At 43.6% G+C, this 21,940-nt stretch overlaps 1 protein-coding gene across 1 annotated transcript in view; it reads left to right on the forward strand.

The window, feature by feature from the left end:
- The window catches only part of KIAA2012 (KIAA2012 ortholog), a 119,282-nt gene that overhangs the window by 65,888 nt on the left and 31,454 nt on the right, over window positions 1-21,940 (forward strand). The window contains exons 12-13 of the mRNA XM_056111873.1: window positions 5,801-5,938; window positions 20,800-20,872. Of these exons, the coding sequence (XP_055967848.1) occupies window positions 5,801-5,938; window positions 20,800-20,872 (211 nt within the window). The remainder of the gene's footprint in view (window positions 1-5,800; window positions 5,939-20,799; window positions 20,873-21,940) is intronic.

Consider the following 21,940-nt stretch of genomic DNA (forward strand, 5'->3'; position numbering starts at 1 on the left):
AAAAATTTAATGAATTTTTTTAAAATATAAGTTTTATTTTGAATTGTAAACGATTAAGAGGTCAAGTAGCCAAGAGGAACTCAAGGAACCAGCACATGTGCCACTGGGCCCACTCAGGGTACAGGGAAATATGTTGTGTTTTGGGGTTCCTCCTGTTCTTCAGGAAGAGGCCATGCAAGCAGGCTGTCGAGATTCTGTCCTTTCTGGCCTCCAATGCCCAGAGCTTACCTTCTCCAGGCTAGAGTAACCTAGATAGACACAAGGTCTGACAGGATTGGGAGGGTGACCCATTGACGGGCCTTGACAGACATGCCGCTCCAATTCAGCCTGAGTTCACAGAATACAGGAGGCTTCTTCAGCTTCCCTCTGTAGACAGCTCCATCACAGGGAGCCCAGCAGAATTCCACGCCCCCCCTGCCCCCACCTCAGCCCTATTCCTCCTGCCTACTTTTAGTCCCACAAGCAGCAAGTCCAAAGGCTAAAAAGTCTGAATGCAGAAGAACTTGCCAGGTGCCAGGCCCCTCAAGTCCTTAGCACTGGGCAGGAGAGGCCCTTCCTGGGATCTGATCTGTACCCACAAAACCAGAAGGGATAAGAGAAAAGCTCAGAATCCCAGGCCTCCTTTCCTCACCCTCAGTAAAGAATCTCTCAGATCTAGCCACCCCACCGCGATTGAGTCTCCTCTCTCACACCCCCAGCGAAGTGGAGAAACAGGCTCTCCCCACCGAGGAGGGGGCCTGGTAGGCCAAAGGACAGACTGACTCTCTTCCTTTTGTTTGCTCACAGGAGGGGACAAACTCCCTGTGTGCACAGAGGTTTGATGTGACAACTTGATAGACCACATAAGGGTTTCAGCAAAGGCCTCCCAACCCCCCACTCACCCGGCATTAAGATAATGGCCAGATAATGGCCGGGTGTGCATCCTAGCCCATTTCAGATCTTGGCTCCAAAGGCCCTTTCTCCTGTTTTCTCCCTCCAGCTCCGCTTGCCCACAGGTTCCCAGAGACTCTTGGCAGCTCGCTCTCAGGCAGAATGAAGTTGTGAGTTGCGTGGGAGGCAGTTAGACAAGCAAGTGTTGCAGCCTCCTTAATGAGGGACAATAGCTCTTGGAGCCATGAAACCACAGCTCCAGAGATGGGGAACCCCAATTAGAAAGAGTGGGAGAAATCAAGAGAAGGGCCTGAGAGACGCCTGCAGGACAGATCCGTATCTCTGGTGGCACTGTGGGACCCGGTTGTGGAGAACCAGCTGACTGGGTTTGGATCCCTTTTGGTCCCAGTGTTTGGAGAGCCCACCCGTGGAGTGACCCTTCCGAATGCACAGGTGAAATCATTGCGGAGAGGAGTTTCCCCTTGAGTATAATGACTCAGGTACTATAATTCAAAAATAAGAATGGCGCTGCTATTTCTTCCGCTTAGTGGCTATCTGCTGTCTGCATTGCTTCATCCTGTTTGTGAGTCTATGGAGAGTTGCATACAGTCAAGAGCTCGCTCTTGTTCTGGCTTTCAACTGAATCACATTATGTTTACAGCAAGATAATAATCCTGGATTTTCCATGGCTCAGTCTGTCAGAGTATAAGATTAGCTCTTGAATTCATTAACAGTCCTCTCCTTTTAAATGTCAGATAACTTTTTAAATGCCAAGTACTTGCGCAACTTCTGTGCAATTCAAATCAGCTTTACTAAATTAACTCATTAATCTTTATTGTTTCATTTACTGAAGAGAAAGGCTTCCAGGTGTTTTTAGTAGGACATAAAAATGTTAAAGTCTTCTTATTGCACATAGGAGAAGGGATGGGCTTTGATTTTCTGCGGAGCGGTTCACCCTTCCACCACCTAGTAATCATTCCCACTGCCCCGTGCGCATATAAAGGAAAGAAAAAAGCTTCATGCTTCTCTGCTTCTTCTAGTCCCTCCCTTCCCCCAAGCCGCTCCCCTTCTCTTTAACCGGTGTTTTTCTCTCCCTCTATACCTTTTATTCCTGTTTACTATTTATTCTGCTGCCTTTGCTCTCAAAATAACCTAAGAGCTGTAAGTGACAATTAAAATGGCACTGCCACCCAGGAAACAGAGGGGTGTTTGCCCAGGAAGCAGGATAGAACCCAGAAGACTGGGCAAAATAGGGCAAGAAATCCTAAGTTCTACTTTCCTTTTCCCAGCACCACTCACTGCCTACTTTTGCCTCTTGATCACCAGATACAGGGGAGGCTGGCAGCTAAAGATAGATCCTTGCAGGGCCCAAGGACCTTGTCATCCAGTGCTCTGCTCAGATGTCATCTCCTCAGACAGTTTAGCCCATCATAGCCAATGGCAAGCCCCGCCCCACTCCATCAACTTCTATCTCATGATTGTTTCATTGTCTTCATATTTTTGTCACTATCTAAAAATCTCCCATACATGTGTGCTTATTCAAAACAGATAATATTAGTCAATAAATATTATTTGTTTCTTTGGTTTTGGCTTGGGGTGTTCAAGTCTTACTCCTGGTTCTGTGCTTAGTTCTGATGGGAACCATTAAGGACTTACTCCTGGACCTGTGCTCACTAGTGATGGGAACCACATGTGATGCGAGGGAATGAACTAGTGTTCACGTGCATGGCAAACATTTCACCCCTGTACTAGCTCCCCAGATAATAAATGTGAGTTTAAATAATAAATTTTAAAAACACCCTGAAACATGACTTTCTTTACTGATTTTAACTTTCTGATTTTTCTCTTCATCACTTCCTCTCAGAATCTTCCTTATATGCTTAACCTTTTCTTTATGTTCTTTTCTTTTTATATGTGTTTTACCTTTTCTCCATCTCTCACTACCACTTCCTCATGAGTATATGTCAACATATAAGCAAAAACAGCGCTTCAAATTCTAGGAACTAAAGAATTTTCATTAAAAAACAATTCATCGGACTAGAATTGATGGCACGTACACACTAGGGAGACGAGCCATGCCGTCAAGAGAATTGTCTTATCCAAAGGTTTATAGGTCCAGTGATTTGGAGAAGCTTTTCTCGTATCCTCTCAACTCCCCACTCTCCAAACTGAGCCTCACACCAGGAGTTAAAGTCACTCCAGCTGTTGGAATTGGTCTTGGCGATGCCTTTTGTCCTTCTAGTCTCGCCTAACACAAAATCTTCCCATGGGGGTAATGGAGAAATGTCTGATTGATGGAGAATTGTCTGATTTCATCCAGTGATTCATGCATGATTTTGGAAGCTAAAAAGCTTGAAATGTTTTGTCTGATTGTAGCTTGGATGAAATACTTTCATTTGATCTAGAAATGGGGAGGCGCTGTCTCATGCTGAGCAGCTCATCAGATATATGGCTGATGTGACCCAAATCTTGGAGATGTGTTTGTCCAGAAAAACCTCTATCCATATTTCATAACAAAGGAAAAGGGTGTGGGTGTTCAGTGGAATGATTGCAGATTGCAGAGACCCACCGTCTATTAATTCATCATTAATACTTAAAAAAAAAAACCCTTAAAAGCAATATAAATGTTATGGGAGGGAGAATTTATGATGGCCCAGGGAGACAGACATCCAAGAGCTAATCTCATAGAAAATATGGAAATGATCAAACCCACACCCAGGGTGATCTCATGGCACACTAATGTATGTGACCCTAGCACATCAGAAAAATCAGTAAGTTGACTCTCAGGGAAGAGCCAGTACTCTTTACAGTCAGGCCTCCGAGGTCAGCACATCATTCTTGTAAAGAGAAATGCCTGACACCCTGGCTCCCCACCCCAGTCCCTACTCTAATGGAAGTGCTGTGAGAGGTAGCTTACCCCAGATATGGTCAGATCTCTTGTTCAACAACCGTGAAGTGTGTGTGTGTGTGTGTGTGTGTGTGTGTGTGTGTGTGTTTCTAGACCCATGCCAGGCACAGCTGTTGCAAGGGTAACAGGACCATCTTGGTTTCTGTCCTGATGGAGCTGACTGACAGTGTATTGGCAACAAGAGGTAGCAACTCAGCCATGAGCAATGAACAATAATGGGAAAGTACTTAAGCTTGGGGATACCATGGGAGGTAAGAGGAATGAGAAAAAACTAGAAAAGGAGTGTGTTCCCAGGAGAGGAAGGGCAAGTAGGAAAGTCTTGCTCCAGGAAGGGTAAGGTCAGTGTTAATGGTAACCCTTTGTACTTGCTGTTCCACAGTAAGGTCAACACTCCCCACAGAACCTTTCCTCTCTTTGTACAGAGCTTTGCTTAAGCATGGCTTTCTGTGGAGCCACCCCCAAACACCCTGCTGAAACTTCCAACACCTCACTCTCTTCGCTGCTTTACTTTTCCCACTTACCATAAATCCCTGTTCAAACATAACTTATGTTTCACTCGCTTGTTTCTTATCACCTCTTTCCACTTTGTGGAACATTTGTATAGTTGTCACGAAGACACACAGACTTCTGTGTGCCTCTTGTGCTGCCGTTTTCCACTCTCCAGGCACAGAAAAGACACTTGATAAATACATATAGAATAATTGAATGAAGCAAGAGAGATGGTCCAGAGTCAAGCAAGGAGGGACATAGAAACCTTTTAAGCAGGTTGGCTGACATCCTGCCTGGAATGGCCTTTGAAGATTTTCAACAGAGAGGTGATATGGTCCAGTTTCATCTCAAAAAGATCACTCCAGCTGCCGAATGGGGGTCTGGGTTGGAAAGCAGCCTCAGATCACACTTGGCAGCGCCCTAAAACATGACCTCATCTGCAGGTTGAGGGGGCAGGAGAGATTTTGACAGGAGAGCAGGTACCCATCCAGACTCCTCTCTCATAGTGCCCTCTTCCCTCTCTCCTAGGTTGGTTGTTTCATGTCAAGTACAGCTTTGTCTGGGAAAAAAATCAGAATATTGCTTAATTTGCTACAAGACACATTTGATAGTCATTCACAGAAGCTTTAGGATTACCAAAAAGATCTCTTTTAAAAGGAGTCTTGAACACTGTGGTGGGTCCAGTGCTGCAATATTGTATGTCTAAACCTCAATTATAAATAATTTTGTAAATCACTAATTAAAAAATAAAATAGAATAAAATTTTTAGAAGGAGTCTTGAGGGTGAAAGAAATAGTACTGGGATTAAGGTTCTTGCCTTACATGCGCTGACCCTGGTTCAGAGCCATTGAACCAAGAAAGTATGGTCCTAGAGATCTGCCAGACTTCACTCTTGAGCATAGATCCAGGAATAGACCCTAAGCACCAGTAGGTATAGCTTTAAAAAAATAAATAAAATAAAACAAAACAAAAAGGAGTCTTGAATACACAGTGATTTCAACAGTTGCTACTTGCCACCTGTATGGCTTTGGGCAAGTACTTCACTAGCCCAGAGCTCCTAGTTTCTCATCTGTGAGATGGAAATATCAATACCCGCCTCACTTCTGTTATGAAAACTGAGAGGATTAAAACCTCAAAACATAGTTTTCTTTTGTCACTTGCCCATTATATTCACCCCAGGAATGAATTCACGCCCAGTCTTGATTGTTCTCTACACATGAATCATCTGTGCTGCCAATAATAAGAATGGATGTTAAGGCCAGGAGCAGAGTCCATGCCTACTATGAATTCAATCCCTGGCACTCTGTGTCCATCCCCAGCACCACTAGGCATGGCCCTGGTTTCTCATGCCCCACCATCTGGATTACCTCCGGCTGCTGGGAGTGTGTCCTATTTGGAGACAATAAATTAATTAAAAGGTGCTGCTATTTGCATTCCAACACTGAAAAATTGCTTTCTATAAATATTTGGGAATCTGGACTAGCCCTTGTGTATCATTCCTCTGAATGTTGGGCTTTCTGCTTCTCTTCACAGAGTGCCCAGCAGTCCTTGAAGGCAGCAGCTCAGAAGACAGGAGAACCTCAAAATTGTATAAATAACGGGATGATATGTTCAAACAGAAAAGAATTTTACACACGCAAGCTGCACATCGACATGACGCCGTTCCTGAAGGTGATTTCACACTGGGAAGATGAGGGTTTTGTAGATACATACACAGGCATTCTAGTTAATACACTTCTGCCTGGTACAAAACAGCTTCAGAAGTCCCTCGGAGCTCCTGCTTTATCATAAGGGACAGAAAATAGGCAGTTTGTAGCCGATGAAGAAAGGACAAACTAGGACAGTAATCACAGCTGGCCATCGGGGACAAATCTGTTGGGTGCCTGGTTTGGGTGAGGGAGAAAAGAGAAAAGAGAGAAGAAAGGATAACCACTTCATAAAACAGGCAAACAAAATTTATTTTACCTTAACCAGGGGCTAAAATAATTGTTATTGATTTATCACAGTAACTTGGTAGAGTTGATATTCTTACTCTAGAGAAGATCAGGTGAGTTAACATTGGAAGTCCATTGCAACTTTGCTCCTGGATCCCTGACCTTGTCTTCTATTTCCTGAGAGTTCATTACTCTGCCAAGACCCACTTCCTATCTAATAGAGGGGACTGAGACTTCCTGCAGTGGGGATGGCATATGCTCATCTTTGCAATCCTCCACCCTGCCCCTACACGATCTAAAACCATGCCCAGAGAAGGCAAACCAAGCACTCCAGGACTGCCTCACACTTTCACCCAAAAGTCCTGTAGCCTCGGGCCCTCTTCCAACTCTTTTTTTTTTTTTTTTGCCTCTTTAGCGATGAATGAATGTGAACTCAATAACCCTGGCATAAAAGACACCATCCAGAAATAGAGCAAGGTTCGCAGGGAGATCTCAGATCTTTTATACTGCCCTGGAGGACCACAGCCCACTCTCTTGATAAGAACTACTAGGAGAAACAGACACAGAGTGGAACAAACTGCATCCCTGAGGGATTTATAATGATGTGCATCCAACATGGAGGGACTTCAGAGATCAGGAGGTCATCCTTCTAACCTCAGTCAACCCAGAGGTTTTCCAGCAACACCTTCTCTGAGTGGTCCCTGTCCCAAGCCTGAAAGTGGTCTCTGATTTGGAGCCATGACTATCTCTCTTTATGTCTGGGTTCTGCTTTCTTAGGCTTTTTGTTAGACTCTTGCTACATGTTGGCAGATGGAGAGTATTCAGGAACTGAATCTCATTGGCTTGCTTTGAGATGTCAGACCAAATCATTCATCCATCAAGGCAGGATGTTGGGAGACACTACGAGGCCCAGCTGAAGTCACAGGGACTAAGGTGGGACGAGGGAAGATGTATCAGAGAGAGAAACATGGCTCTTGAAAACAGAAGGAAAAGGAATAATTCTGGGAAGCATGTTTGTTTAAAGTATTCAAATTAATTACATTGATCATATCAGTGTGCCAGGGCAAGAACAAACTACCTCAGACCAGGTGGCTTAAACCACAGAAATGTATTTTGATATAATTCTGGAGAGTAAAAGTGAAAGACCTGAGATCTTTGTTGTCTGATAGGTAGCCATTTCTTTTAAGGTCTTCACATAGTCCTCTGGACATGTCTGTATCCTAATCACACCTTCTTGTAAATAGACTAGTCACTATCATCAGCCACTTTAATTTTCAGATAAATTTGATGTTTGGGGGCTACACCTGGCAGTGCTCAGGGCCTACTCCTAGCTCTGCACTCAGTAATCAGTCCTGGTGAGACTCAGCAGATCATATGAGGTACCTGAGATTAAACCTGGGTTGGCTGCATGCAAGGCAAGTGCCTTCCCACTGTACTATTGCTCCAGTCCCTCATTTAAATCTTTGAGTCAGCTTGTCCACTTCCAGAAAAAAATAAAAAAAGATACCATCCATATTGGACTAGGACCCCTCCACCCCAGTGATTTCCTTTTAAGAACCTGTCTCCAAATTCAGTTAGTCCCATTCTGAGGTATAAGGAGTAGGGCCTCAACTTGTGAGTTTTAGAGGAAGAAGAATCAGCGTAAACACTTAGTATGGATGAAGAAGTCCTTTTTTTTCTGCCCCTTAGAAATAGTTTAGTTCTTCCCTTAGGGCCTGAAGTCTTATGATTGGTACTTCCTGAGGAAGATAACATCATCATTGTTCAAACACCCTTCATTCATTCAAGCCCTGTTGAGCAGCTTCTATTTACTAAATGGCTGACATTTTCTGAGATCTTGGGATACATCGCAAACAAAATAGACCAAAAGCCGTGCTTAATTCTAAACCAAGAGTAGAGTAAATTAAAAAGTGGTATCTGGGGCTGAAGTGATAGTCCAATGGGGAGAGCATTTACCTTGCATTCAGCCAACCTGGGTTCAGTTCCCAGTGCCGGGTGTGACCCAAAGAGCCAAAAATTTTTTTTTAATTTTTTTAAAAAATGGTTATATTTGCTACAGAAATGAGCCATGAATATATAGTTATGGAGCACTTAGATACTGCAAAATTCAGAGTGGTGTTTTATAATCATTCATTTATATATTTAATGTAGATAATGCCTTTGTGTTACTTTTTTTAAATTTTATTCTATTTTTATAAAGTTGTTCACAATAGTTTATTATATTTAACATTCCAACACCAATCTCACCACCATTATACCTTCCCACAACCATATTTCAAATGTTTCCACTCTGACCCCCAAGCCCTTTTTAGGACCTAAATAATTTATTTTGATTGCTTCTTACAAATAATCTGCTAAAAATGATCTAAAAAAGTTTCCGTAGAGGAACATGTGTGAAGATTGCTTTATTTCACCCTGGAGCCATTAAGTCCTTGTATAAGAGATTACTAATATGTTGTTTAAGGTTGAGCCTCGTGTGCTAATATATATATTCTTTTGTCCCCAAGATTTGTTGCCTTCTACTTTACACCCCATCAAATGCGGTGTGCTACTCTTGGTATATCAGGGTGTAGAGTATTGGTGGTTGCATGCTTTGGGAATTCTAAAATTTTAAATACAGTTATACAGCTGAGATTAATTTAATTTTTTTTTAACTGGATGGTGATTTTGGAGTCTAGAGGCATCTCTGAGGAGTGATGCTTTTGGGTTGCTCTACTTCGAGAGATTTATTTGTGAGTCTCTGGATCATGGCTGTTAAGGAGCTTATATTGCACCAGACACAGTTCGTGGGCATGACTGCCAGGCTACCGGTAGCACAGGGATTTGGGAGGAGGTCACCCATTCCCGACTCCATTCGAGCCTTTCAGTCTTTGTGTTACTTTTATTGTGCACCACTTTTGTCTAAACCAAGACTCAGGGGTTATTCCTGGCTCTGTACTCAGAAATTATACCTGGTGGTGCTCAGGGGACCATACTGGGTACCAGAGATTAAACACAGGCCAGCGCATGCAAAGCTAGTACCCTGCCCTCAATGCTATCTCTGTAGCCCCCCATTTTTTTTGCTTTTTGGGTCATACCCAGCGATGCTCAGGGGTTACTCCTGGCTCTGCACTCAGGAATTACTCCTGACAGTGCTTGGGGGACCATATGGGATGCTGGGGATTGAACTTGGGTTGGCCACATGCAAAACACACTACCCACTAGCTGTACTATTGCTCCAGTCCTGTCCCGCATTTTTGTCAGCATATTTTAGAGGGGAAACAGCTCACCCCTAAAATCCATTTTGTGACCTATTCTTTTCAAGACATTGTGACTCAAAGAAATTGTAACTTTTCAGGGAATTCAGAGAAGATAGGAGACTTGCTGACTCCCAGAGCAGTCTCTGTCCCAGTGACAACTTTTCTTGGGAATGTTCAATGTGAATAGTTCTCTGTTAGCTGACATTCTCCTTGTTAATTTAGAGAATTCTTACAGGTTGCCTAGTAGTAAAAACACAAATCTCAAGTGTCATAGAAAAGGACAGTGAATTCAAGCAGTACAAAAGAACCTAGGCTGGGGCTGGAGCAATAACACAACCAGTAGAGCATTTACCTTGTATGCAGCTGAACTGGGTTCGATTCCCAGCATCCCATATGGTCCCCCGAGCATTGCCAGGAGTAATTCCTGAGTGCATGAGCCAGGAGTAACCCCTGTGCATCGCCAGGTGTGACCCAAAAAGAAAAAAAAAAAGGACCTGGGCTGTCCACAGCTTCTGGAGCTATTGAGAAGACAACTCATTATATTGAAGTTTCATTCAAGCATTTCCTTCTTCTCCACGGTATCTTTTATTCATTTTTACCTGATGCATATCAGAATCTTTCTACATTTCAGGGAATGATGATAAGTGACCAGAAAAATTAGAGCAGCAAATGGAAAGACTTGCAAATAATCACAATTACTCACATGATTAAGCACTTCCTTTATGCTGGGCTTCAAGTTTTAAGTGGAACAACTAAGTTCACAAAATGAATCTAAGTAGGAAAAATTATTCCATACAGATGAGAATCTAAGGTGTTGCAAAGACAAATGACCTTCTGGAGGTCACTGGCAGAAACCGGATTTAAAAGTCAGGCAGCCAAGCACTAGAGCCCATGCTCTCAACCCTCTGCCATAAAGCTTCACTACCCTCTCCAACTGAGTGCTAGCCAATAATAAAACACTGCCTGATATACTAGCCAAGTATCCAGCCTAGATGGGTACTGGAAAATTCCATCCCTGGCCACTCTTACTCTTTACTGCAGGAAGGTTTTTCAACCCTGCAGAACTCTTGACCCTTATTCTCACCTACTTTCTGTGGAGCCAAAATAAAAATTCTTATCCCCTCAATGATCACTTGGTTCCCTTCAAACACCATTTTGAGCAGCCTGAATACATCAGACTCTGTGCTAAGTAGTGGGAATTCAGAGTCAATCATCTTCATCTCTGACCTTCCTAAGAGCCAGTAATCTAAGAGGATAAACAGTGAAACGGATCCTATCAGCACAGAGCTGTGGCGGGGCCAATTTCTCAGTTATCACACAGAATCATCAAAGTTAATAACACTATAGGAAGTGCTTTCAGCCCATTTTATAGGACTATAACAGGCTTGGGTTTGGGGAAACATGGGTTGACATAAAACTGAAGTCATGTTTTTAAAAATTCTACCGAATGTAACCTGCCCACACGGCAGAGTCTCGCAAACTCCCTGTGGTGTACCCAGTATGCCAAATGCCAGTAACAATGATGAGTCTTATTATCCTAACCCTGAAAGAGCCTTGAATCTGGCACTTTTTAAAAAAAATCTCAGGGCTAGGATGAAGGAGAGTTACTGGTGCCTGCTCGAGGCAATCAACGAACAACAGGATGATCGTGATCGTGATCGTGAGTTTTGAAGAATTGGTTATTGATGACTACATTAGGATCAGGATTTTTTTCCCCAAAAAAAGCAATAAAACATTAATAAATGATCAGGGTTAGGTTGTGGTTAAAGGAATAAAATACCAATAGTGTCAATTAATGTTAGACACAGAAATAATCTACATGGATATCAGACATGTTATGTCCAAAAGATAGGAGGAAGTGAGAAACCTTCTCTTTCCTTCACCTGAGAGCCATCTCACAAGGCAAATTTCACTTAGTGCTCTTAAGGGATATGAATCTGCCTAAAATCGGCCACTCCCTGACAGGAACTGGCCCCAGTCTAAGCAGAAGATGACTTTTCCTGCCACTTTTCCTAAGGCCACGTAGTGGAGGGATAGCAGGGACTTCAGTGACTCACAGGGAAGTTAATAGAGTGGTACTCCAGGGAAGGAGCAGGAAAATGTCTAACTTAAGACAGGGTGACAAGATGGCACAGGTCTCTGGGAAGGCAAGTTCATCATCCATAGTCGCTTAAATGTGCTGTACTGACCCCGGCAAGAGAGTTGTAGAGAGATACAAACCTCTCTTTCTCTCTTTCCTTCTCTCTTTCTTCCCTTCTCTCTTTCTTTCTTCCTTCCTTTCTTACTTCCTTCCTTTCTTACTTTCCCCTTCCTTCCTTCCTTCCTTCCTTCTTTCCTTCCATCCTTCATTCCTTTCTCTGCCTTTTTGTCTTTCTTTTTGCATCATGGAATAAATATGTACTTAAATCACTTAATCACTTAACTTCCCATTAGTCGTCGATTTGCTCGAGCAGGCGCCAGTAATGTCTCCATTTGTCCCTGTCGCATGCTAGTGTAGCCCAATGGCATCTGTTTGCTCTGGGAACATGAAGAGCCTCAAACCGATCGTTCATGATCTTGACAAAGAAGTCTGACCATCTGGTAGGTGGGCGGCCACGCGGTCTTTTGACATCCCGTGGAATCCAGTCGGTAACTGCTCTAGTCCAGCGGTCGTCTTTAAATCTCATTACGTGACCAGCCCATCTGATTTTTGACACCTTGGCAAATGAGACAGCGTCCCTGATTCTTGATTGTCGATGGAGGTCGGAACTCCGGATTCTTTCTCTCATTTGAGTGAAACGTAATATTCCTTCCTTCCAAGCATAGCTCTTTCTATTCCTCTTTGGGAGACCTGAATAGCGTTCTCATCCTGTTTGCGTAGGGCCCAGGTCTCTGAGGCATATGTTAATGCAGGAAAAACAGTGGAATCAAAGAGATGTGCCTGCAGCCGGAGGTTCTTGGTCCTCTTAGCTATTTCTTCGACGTTCTTGAAGGCGTTCCAAGCCGCTCTCTTCCTCCTGCGCAGCTCGGGTGCCAGGTCATTTGTCATGTTGACTTCTCGAACTAGGTACACATAGCTGTTGCATTCGGAGATGGTCGTTCCGTTGAGAGCGAATGGGGCATCAGGAACGAAGCTGTTTCTCATAAACATTGTCTTTGTAAGATTCAGCTGTAGTCCTACCTTTCCACACTCACGGTCAAAGTCGGCCAGCATTTGTGCCGCTTGGTTGATGTTTGGTGTTATTAAAACAATGTCATCAGCAAAGCGGAGGTGGTGTAGTTGCCGACCATCTATCTTCACTCCCATTCCTTCCCATTCCAGTCGTCACATGATGTTCTCGAGGGTGGCACTGAAGAGTTTCGGTGAAATGGTATCACCCTGCCGAACCCCTCTCTTGACATCAACGATCACTTCTTTGTAGAATGGTGAGATCCTGGTAGTGAAGGCGCAATACAGCTCACAGAGGATCTTGATGTATTGGGCTTGAATGCCCTGATTGGCTAGGGCTTCAATGACCGCTTCCGTCTCAACAGAATCAAAGGCCTTCTTTAAATCAATAAACGTTAAACAGAGCAGCATCCGCAAAGGATTCAGCACCATTGACCATAACCACACGATAACCAAGCTCATTGAGGTTTCTCGGGAGTTCAAGATGCCGCTCTGTTTAAATATGTACATTTCATTGCAAGATGATCAGAAAAGAATATGTGCAGGGTATAATCACACATAGACAATATGATATTGGTGGTTTCACATGATTCCTTTCCAGTTCCTTTTTCCATAAAAAACAGTTGAATCCTCTTTGCATATCTACCTGTTAAGAACTACAAGAAACTTTTCCTAGAGAAGAGTATTGCCTGATCCCTTTTAAAATGTCGATTTGTGGCATCAGTGCCTCCCAAAGTTACTTTGTTTTTTTTTTCAGATAAAAATTTCAAATTTGGGGCTGGAGCGATAGTAAAGCGGGTATGGTGTTTACCTTGCATGCAGCCAACCCAGGTTCGATTCCCAGCATCCCATATGGTCCCCTGAGCACCGCCAGGACTAATTCCTGAGTGCAAAGCCAGGAGCAACCCCTGAGCATCGCCGGTTTTGACCCAAAAAAGCCAAAAGAAATAAGAATTTCAAATTTGAATAATATATATGAACTTCCATAAAAGTTTCAAGAGTTATGTCAAGCAAAAAAATTTTCACAATTCTCTGCTATATTAATTTCTCTTAATAATTTTATTGAGGTATCTTAGTTTACAGTAGTTTTGGAGATGTTATGGTTGCAAAACTGTTACATGAATCCCTCCACTAGTGCTTCAAAGATCCTTCCACCATTATCTCATGCCAAACTGCCTTCTTGACTCAATGACTTCAGGGTACTTGAACAAGAAAATTGGCGAAAAAAAAAATTCAAGGCACTGGGTCTTTTTCCAAGAGAGAACTATTATCCAAATTAAAGTCATAAACCAGTCTGGAAAAGACTGGGTCTTCTCTAACTCTGAGTGACTGTAAAACACTGTCTGGATGCCTTTCCTCTTTAGTGAAACCCAAATGACAATATATATCTGCCCCTGAGACAGTGATGCAAGCATTCCATGAAATAATTATCAAAGAATATTCATACTTTTTGAATTGCATTTGTAAAGGAGAAACCAGTGGGTATTCACTGACTCCTTCTATGGGCCAGACCCTTCTCCTATAAACATTATTAAATTCCACCCTCTCAACCCCCATTTTCTAGTAAATATGCAGATGAGGAAACTGTGACCTGTTAGCATGAGATGAAGTTAGAATTCAAAGCTACAAAACCTGCAATATCTGGTTAATGGAAACCATCTCATCTGTTCCTGTGAAGGATTTAACTGGGGGTCAAGGGTGAGCAGTGCTCAGTGCCCCTACAGTAAATATTGGCCAACCAGGCTAGCAGCTCAATGCATGGACCCAAGGGCAAGATGTTATATAGGCCCTGTAGTGCCAGGGATAAACCCAGGTCACTCCTGCAGTGCTTGGGAGCCTCCAGGACTGCACCCCACAATGCTCAAGAGATCATGTGGTGGCAGGATCAAACCAGGATCAGCAGCCTTAATGTAGGATATGTGCCCTATCCCTATACTATCTCTCTGGCTCCTTAATTAGACATCTTTATTCTAGCTGCAGAATCTGAAAGGAGAGGAGATATTTATTTTTATTTATTTATTTTTATTAGTGAAACACCATGAGGTACAATTGTAGACTTATAAACTTTCATGCTTGGGTTTCAGTTATACAGTGATCAAGTACCCATCCCTCCACCAGTGCCCATTCTCCATCACCAATGATCCCAGTAGCCCTCCCACTCCCCCACCCAACCCCCTCACCCCACCCCACCTCTGTGGCAGGGCATTCCCTTTTGCTCTCTCTTTCCTTTAGGGTGTTGTGGTTTGCAATAGAGGTATTGAGTGGCCGTCATGTTCAGTCTATAGTCTACTTTCAGCACGCATCTCACATCCTGATCAAATCCTCCAACATTCTTTACTTGGTGTTCCCTTCTCTATCTGAGCTGCCTTTTCCCCCAGCATGTGCTGCTGGCTTCCAGAGAGGAGATATTTAATAATACGTTTTCATCTTAATAACACAAAATACCTTATGATTATCATAAGTTGGTTTTCTTTATTAATAAAAAGGTGTGGGATCTTTTTACTATACAGAAGAAGCAGTACTATCCTGAAGCTGAAACTCAAGTGAAGTACTGGGCTTCTCCCATCATAGTGGGATTGAATCAGTCATTTAGACCATGACATGTTACACAGAATTTCCAAATGCACTTTCCTATTTAAGTCTTCTAAGAACTTCAGGGAAAGAGAGATAGTACAGTGGATAGGGCAGTAGCCTTGCACAAAATTGCCCTGGATTCAATCCCCAGCACGCAGTATAGTCCCCCAAGCTCACCAGAAGTGATCCCTGAGTACAGAACTAAGTAAACGCCCTGAGCACCATCGAGTGTGGCCTGAAAAACAAAAACAAATTTTTTTTTAAATAAAAGAAGGGCAGGAGAGAGAGTACAGCAGGTAGGGCACTTGTATCATATGCAGCTACTCAGGTTCAATCTCCAGCATCCCATATGATCCCCTGATCACTGCCAGGGTTAATCTCTGATTGCAGAGCCATGAGTAACCCCTGAGCATTGCCAAATATAACTACCCTACCTGCCCCCACCCCCAACCAAAAATAGAAATTTGAACAGGGGCCACAGAGATAGTATGGTACAGCAGGTAGGGTGCTTGCCTTGTCCATAGTCAACCTGGGTTCGATCTCTAGCACCCCATGTGGTCCCCCAAGTACCACCAAGGGAAGATCCCTGAGCACAGAGCCAGGATTAAACCTTGAGAACAGGGCCTGGAGCGACAGCACAGTGGGTAGGGCATTTGCCTTGCTTGCGGCAGACCCAGGTTCGACTCCCAGCATCTTGTATGGGCCCCTGAGTACCACCAGGAGTAATTCCTGAGTGCAGAGCCAGGAGTAACCCCTGTGCATCGCCAGATGTAACCCAAAAATAAAAAAAAATTATTTGGGCCTGGAGTGGATAGGGTGTTTGCCTTGCATGCAGCCAACCTGGGTTTGATTCCTAGCATCCCGTATGGTCCCCCAAGCACCACCAGGAGTAATTCCTGAGTGCAGACCCAGGAGTAACCCCTGTGAATTGCTGGGTGTGACCCGAAAAGGGAAAAAAAACCCTTGAGAACAGGCAGGTGTGGCTAAAAAAATAAAATAACAAAATAATAAAATAATTTTGGACAATATTTCTTATTATAGTCCCATTTTACAGATGGAAAGGATGAGGATCAATGATAAGTCATGTGCTGATTCATTGTCTTTCCTACCCTTTGATTTCTGAATCTTTCCAGCAGATTCCCAGTTCAGAGCATGTGTGAGTGCAGAGGGAAGGTCCAGGTCAGGTTCTCCAGGACCATGTCATTGAAGAAACTGAGACTCGAGATTCAAGGAACCGGCATGATCTGAGATTCATGCTCATGCAGAGAAGTTAGGGCTTCAGTACAGGGGTTAAACCTTAACAACCAGGGACACTCGACTCTGGCTTCAGTGATCCAACTTGTGCTTATGACATTTGTTACTCTGTCCCAATCCCTTCACTGGCCCTGTAGCAGCACCCCCACTCGCTTCCCGTGTTCCTTTTAAAAACAGCTCCGGTCCCCTGTCAGCTTGAAATCCTTGACCACCTCCCCATTGTGTTTCTGATTAAATCCCAGCATCCATGCTGTATTTCTTTCACGAATAGAAAAATATGACACATGCAGGTGCTTTTTAAAGCCCCAAACTGCAGCCTGTGAGATGAAGTCGGCTCTGTGTCTAATTCACACAGCCCATGCAGTCACACCGCACTACCTCCAAACCAGCTCCTGCTGCTTTCCCCGCCTGGAACTGCCTACCTCTCCTTCTCTGCAAGACTTAACACCATGTCTCTGGCAGACAAACCTTCCCCCAGCCTAATTTAGCTTCACCTCCCCTGAGGTCCTGCAGAAACCTGTCATAATCTGTCACTCCACTCCGCACACTGCATAGCAATGGTGTGATTTCTTGTCGTTTCTCTGCACGTCAGCGAGCTGCTTACAAGTAGATCTTTCAGGTTTTTTTGCCCCCAATGCTTTGCACAAGACCTGGCACATGGCAGACACTTAATTAAAGCTTGCGATCAGAAGGAGCAGATGAAATGCAAATGACTTGGCCAGAATGACGAAGCTGGGATTTGGATCTGCAGTCCCTCCTTTTGGGTCACTTGCCAAGTACTACCAACCTGTTTTCCATCATTTGATTTGGTCATTGCCTTCGTGACTTACAGTAAAAGTGACAGCATTTTACTTTACTTCAGTTCTTTTATTCTAACTTTAAGTCCAAATTATACTTCATGTTTTTTTTTTGCTTGGTTTGGATTTTTGCTTTGTTCTTTCATTTGGGGACCACAGTCATCAGTACTCAGAGCACTCCTGGCAGTGCTGATGGGATTATGTAGTTCCAGGGATCAAACACGAGCCCCTCACATCCAGAGCATGCACTCCAGCCCATTGGGCTATCTCTCCAGGTTTTTTTCTTTCAATTAAGTGTAAAGGAATATGTGTCTCAGGCTGAGATGTTGCTCCATGGCAGAGCAGTTTCTTTGCATGTGTGAAACACAGGATTTGATCTCAGCACAACAAAAAAGAAAAGCAAAAACTATGTATCCCCGAGCTCAGTCCCCTTCTAGCTGGACAATCACTGTTGCCAGCTTTCTGGAAGTTTCTCAGTTGTGATCTGCTTATGTAAGTCAATAGAGATAGGTTAAGAAACTGAGGTATTTTATACCCAATTTAGCATACACAATGATTAGAGCCTACTTTTTTAAATATACTTTATTTATTATAGTTTGGGAAGTTTTTGTAGTGTTAAATTTTATGATATTGATATGCATACTTACCACCCCCCACCACATCCTCAGTGCCCACTACTCCCCACCACTGTCCCTACGTCTCTTCCAGATGGTGTTCCTTCCCCCCAGCCTCCCCACTCTGTTTGGTAAACGGTTTTATATACCAGTGTCAAGGGTTTGCCATTGTTTAATACTGTACATCTTAACCTCTACCTTCCACAGATGAGTGAGATCATCCTATATTTGTTTTTTTCCCTCTGGTTTACAGAGTCTAACTTTTTGACTTAATGGAGTCTATTTTTTATAAACTAATTTATCTTGAAGTTATTTTATGTTAATTCACTACATAAAAATAGGGATACTTTTTAAATTGCATCATATTTCATTGTATGAATTATCATTTTGCTTTTTTGACACTTTTCTAAGCAACAAACAATTTGAAATTAAATCTCTTTCTTTTTTCTGGCAGGAATTTACCAAGAGATTATTTCCGAGCAATCTCTCTACCTCTGTACCCCCATCTGTGAAACAGGAAATGTATTTTTTGTCCCTGAAGACTCGTGGTGCATAGCTATATATTGATAAGACTGAAAATCTATCCTTCTTGTCTTTGAAATTCCAAAAAAAATGGAAGCTTATTTCTCCCTTTTAACCCAAAGTCCTGTTAGGTCAAAAGGATCTATTTATAAACAGATTTTTTTTTTCATTTTATCTTTTCTAGTTTTCTAACTTAGCAGTTAACACTGATAGAGGCCAGTTTTTTTCTGTAAATTTCCACTATAAATCCTTTTCATTTATTTAGGAATGAAGGTTTTTTGTTGTTGTTGTTCATAGTACCAGACTAAATCTGCTTTGTCTCCGAGTGCAAATGAAAGAAACCTTATTTTCTTTCTGTAGATTTTGGTTTGTGTTTGTTTATTTGTTGGTTTTTGAGCTGTTTCCAGCTGTGCTCAGGGCTTGCTCAGGACTTACTCCTGGCAGGGATCCAGGAACCATCTGGGGTGCCAGGGATTGAACCCCAGTCAGTCGCACGCAAGACAAATGCCATACCCACTGTACTACCTCTCCAGCTGCAATCTGCTGCAGTTTTTTTTTTAATGCCTTAATATCTTACTACTATAAAAGCTAAACTACTAGGCCCAGGAGATAGTACAGCAGTTAGAGCACATGTCTAGCATGTGACCAAACCAAGTTTGATCTCAACACCACACCCCACTTTTATGGGTGCCGTTCTAGAGGCCCCACACACAACTGGGGTGTGATGACTCATTATCCACAGCACCCCAGGGCTCATAGCATCGAATCTGTAGGCCTTACATTGACCCACCAACCTGGTTGACCAAGAGGTGCAGGTGAGGTCCTTGGGCCTCTGACACTGCTTGGAAAAACCCCAGCCCACCTCTGGCCAAAAAAAAAAAAATCCTAAACCCTAAACCACCAAGTGAGGAACACATGAAGGGTAAAAAGCCATCAAATGAGAAAATGCAATGTGAAAGAAGTCACAGGGCAAATGTCTCTTTCCAAAGCAACATGGGATTTGATAATAAGGTGGAAAATGGGTGAAGAACTTTAGTCCTAGGGGGAATTTCTGAGACACTCCACATCAGACCTTTGAGGCTGACATGAAGCTGTGGTAAGCAGAGATCCTGGCAACAAGGGCTAGAGCGGCCTCCTCATATGCAGGGGCCTTTCCCACGGGAGCAGATGCTTATCAGAATTCCCCTGAAAACCTTGTACATGCCCCTGCTCCAGGAAGCCTGATTCAAACATGTGGGGTTAGGGCCTGGAATTCTTATCATATTTCACTGTATAATTGTTGTAGATTTGAGGGTGGTATGGGGCCATACCAGCAGTGCTCAGCACTATTTTTGGTTCTGTGCTCAAGGATCACTCCTGGCGGTGCTTAGAGAACCATACATGGTGCCATATATTTGAACCAAGATTGGCCACGTGCAAGACAAGCACCTTACCCTCTGTACTATCTTTCTAGTCCTAATCATCATAGACTTTAGGCTGTTTTTTCCTTTTCTTTTTTTTTTAAGGAGCGTGACCATCATGTAAAAAGTTTTGTAAATTGTGCCAGTATTACTAGTAGCAAAAAGTCACAGGCATGATGATTATGCAGTGGCAGTGGTGATATGGTGTACAATCCTGAAGTCCAACACGCAGCCAGGGTTGAAAGATTTCTGGGAGGTGGAATTGCAAGCATTCTGTCTCAGAGATATAAAGGAAACAGGGTTAAGTGTGATTAGTGACCCACTAACCCTAAAGAAAGAGAAAGGCCAAGCTGACCCTTTTACTCCCTTCCTTTAAACATCCATGGGGGGGGGGGTGCTGGAGCCATAGTACAGTGGGTAGAGCATTGGCCTTGCACGTGGCCAACCCAAGTTCAATTCCCAGCATCCCATATGGTCCCCTGAGCACCGGCAGGAGTAATTCCTGAGTGCAAAGCCAGGAGTACCCCCTGTGCATTGCCAGGTGTGACCCAAAAAGAAAAAAAAAATCCATGGATCCTTCCATTTGTGAAATAAAGAAAACCAAGTTCTTGACCTTCCCTCAAGGTTTTGGAATTGGACTGCTCCCACACTTTCTACTTTTCTCACTCTCTGCTCTGGTCACTCCAGGTCTTCTGCCCTCAAATCCCCCAAGTTACATTGTATCCTTTCAGCAGTTGACCATGACCTATGACTGTCTCCCCACCCCTGGGGTAATTCCCCCAAACACCAGGAAATGGAGAGAAGGGGAAGCTCCCAGAGAGGAGACTAGGGAAGAACCCAACAGTCCCCACCTCTGCAGCTTAGTCTGATGGTTCTTTAAGGTCGTTCACTGCAGTGACACTCTGTAGACATAGCCAATAAAAATCAGTTGACAAAGAAGGAGCAGAAACAACCAAGATAACTGCATTCACTTCAACGAAAGGGCACAGAGCACAGGGCCTCTACCATTATTTTGTCTTACATAATTTTTGTTGTGCCTTGCCCTAACAGGACAGTGGAGATGAACTGGACTATCATGAAGAACAAGGAGGATCCTTCCAGGAGTGTTATCAAGACACCAAAGGTAGAGACAGCTGGGTAGGGCATGGTAATCTTATCACTGTAATTGTCGGATGCAGTTACGAAGTGTTTGTGGGGAATGACCCTTCCTTCACTTCCCAAGTCCTTGTGTGGAAATCAGCACACACACCAACGTGCTAGTTCACACTCCCATGTGTTCTGAGAGCATCAACAAGCCAACTGATAAAAATACACTTTTATGTTCTTGAACTTAATGAAAGATTACTTTCCTGCCAGAGGCGACAAATGGACAGAGGCCTGTAGAACTAGGGGCTTAGCAAAAAGATCCTCCGCACCTTCGCGTCTTTGTTACTCCCGTCATAGGGTATGTGGTGAGAGTGTTGCAGTTCCCTGCCTAGAGGAAGAGTCTCCAACCCTGAACATCAGACTCATCACCTACAGTGCCCAAGGACCAGACCTGCCCGCGTGCAATTTACTCCAAAAATGCTGGTGCATTTGTTCTAGGAACTAGTGGACCCAGAGCAAAGCTTTTTGTCATTATATTCATTTTCCTAAGCTTCAACACTAAGCTCTTCCCTTAAGGGCATCCGGGTGTGCTGTATGATGTTGCAGCTAGCTAAGCTCTAGGAGCAGAGCTCATCTTTATCCTCATTGCAGCTTGCAGAAGTGGAAACAGATGGCTGCAAGACTTGCATTCTCAAAAAGCAGAAAAGGGGACCCACCGGAAGTCTACCTGTTACTGTTCAAATGCATTCACCGGAAGGAGCAAGAGCAGAAAACCCACCTAATTTTCTGCTCCCTAAATGTGTGCATGCATGCATGCATGCGTGCGTGTGCATGTGTGTGTGTGTGTGTGTGTGTGTGTGTGTGTGTGTGTGTGTGTGCGTGTGTGTGCATCAAGCCCCTCTGGGTCCCTTTTCCTCGTGAGCCCTCCGGTGAGGTTCCCTCCCTCCTTAGCAGCAGATGACATGAGCAGCCATGGGAAGAGCATGGGTTGACAATCTCTGCCTAAGACTCTCAGTGCCTCAGTGTCCCTCTCTGTGTCAGCTGAAGCTGAAACCTGCACCTTTCTTCTGAGGTGAAATGAAGAATGAAGAAAAGAATTCTGAAC

This window comes from Sorex fumeus, unplaced genomic scaffold (genome assembly GCF_029834395.1).
Source record: "Sorex fumeus unplaced genomic scaffold, SorFum_2.1 ptg000014l, whole genome shotgun sequence".
NCBI lineage: Eukaryota > Metazoa > Chordata > Mammalia > Eulipotyphla > Soricidae > Sorex > Sorex fumeus.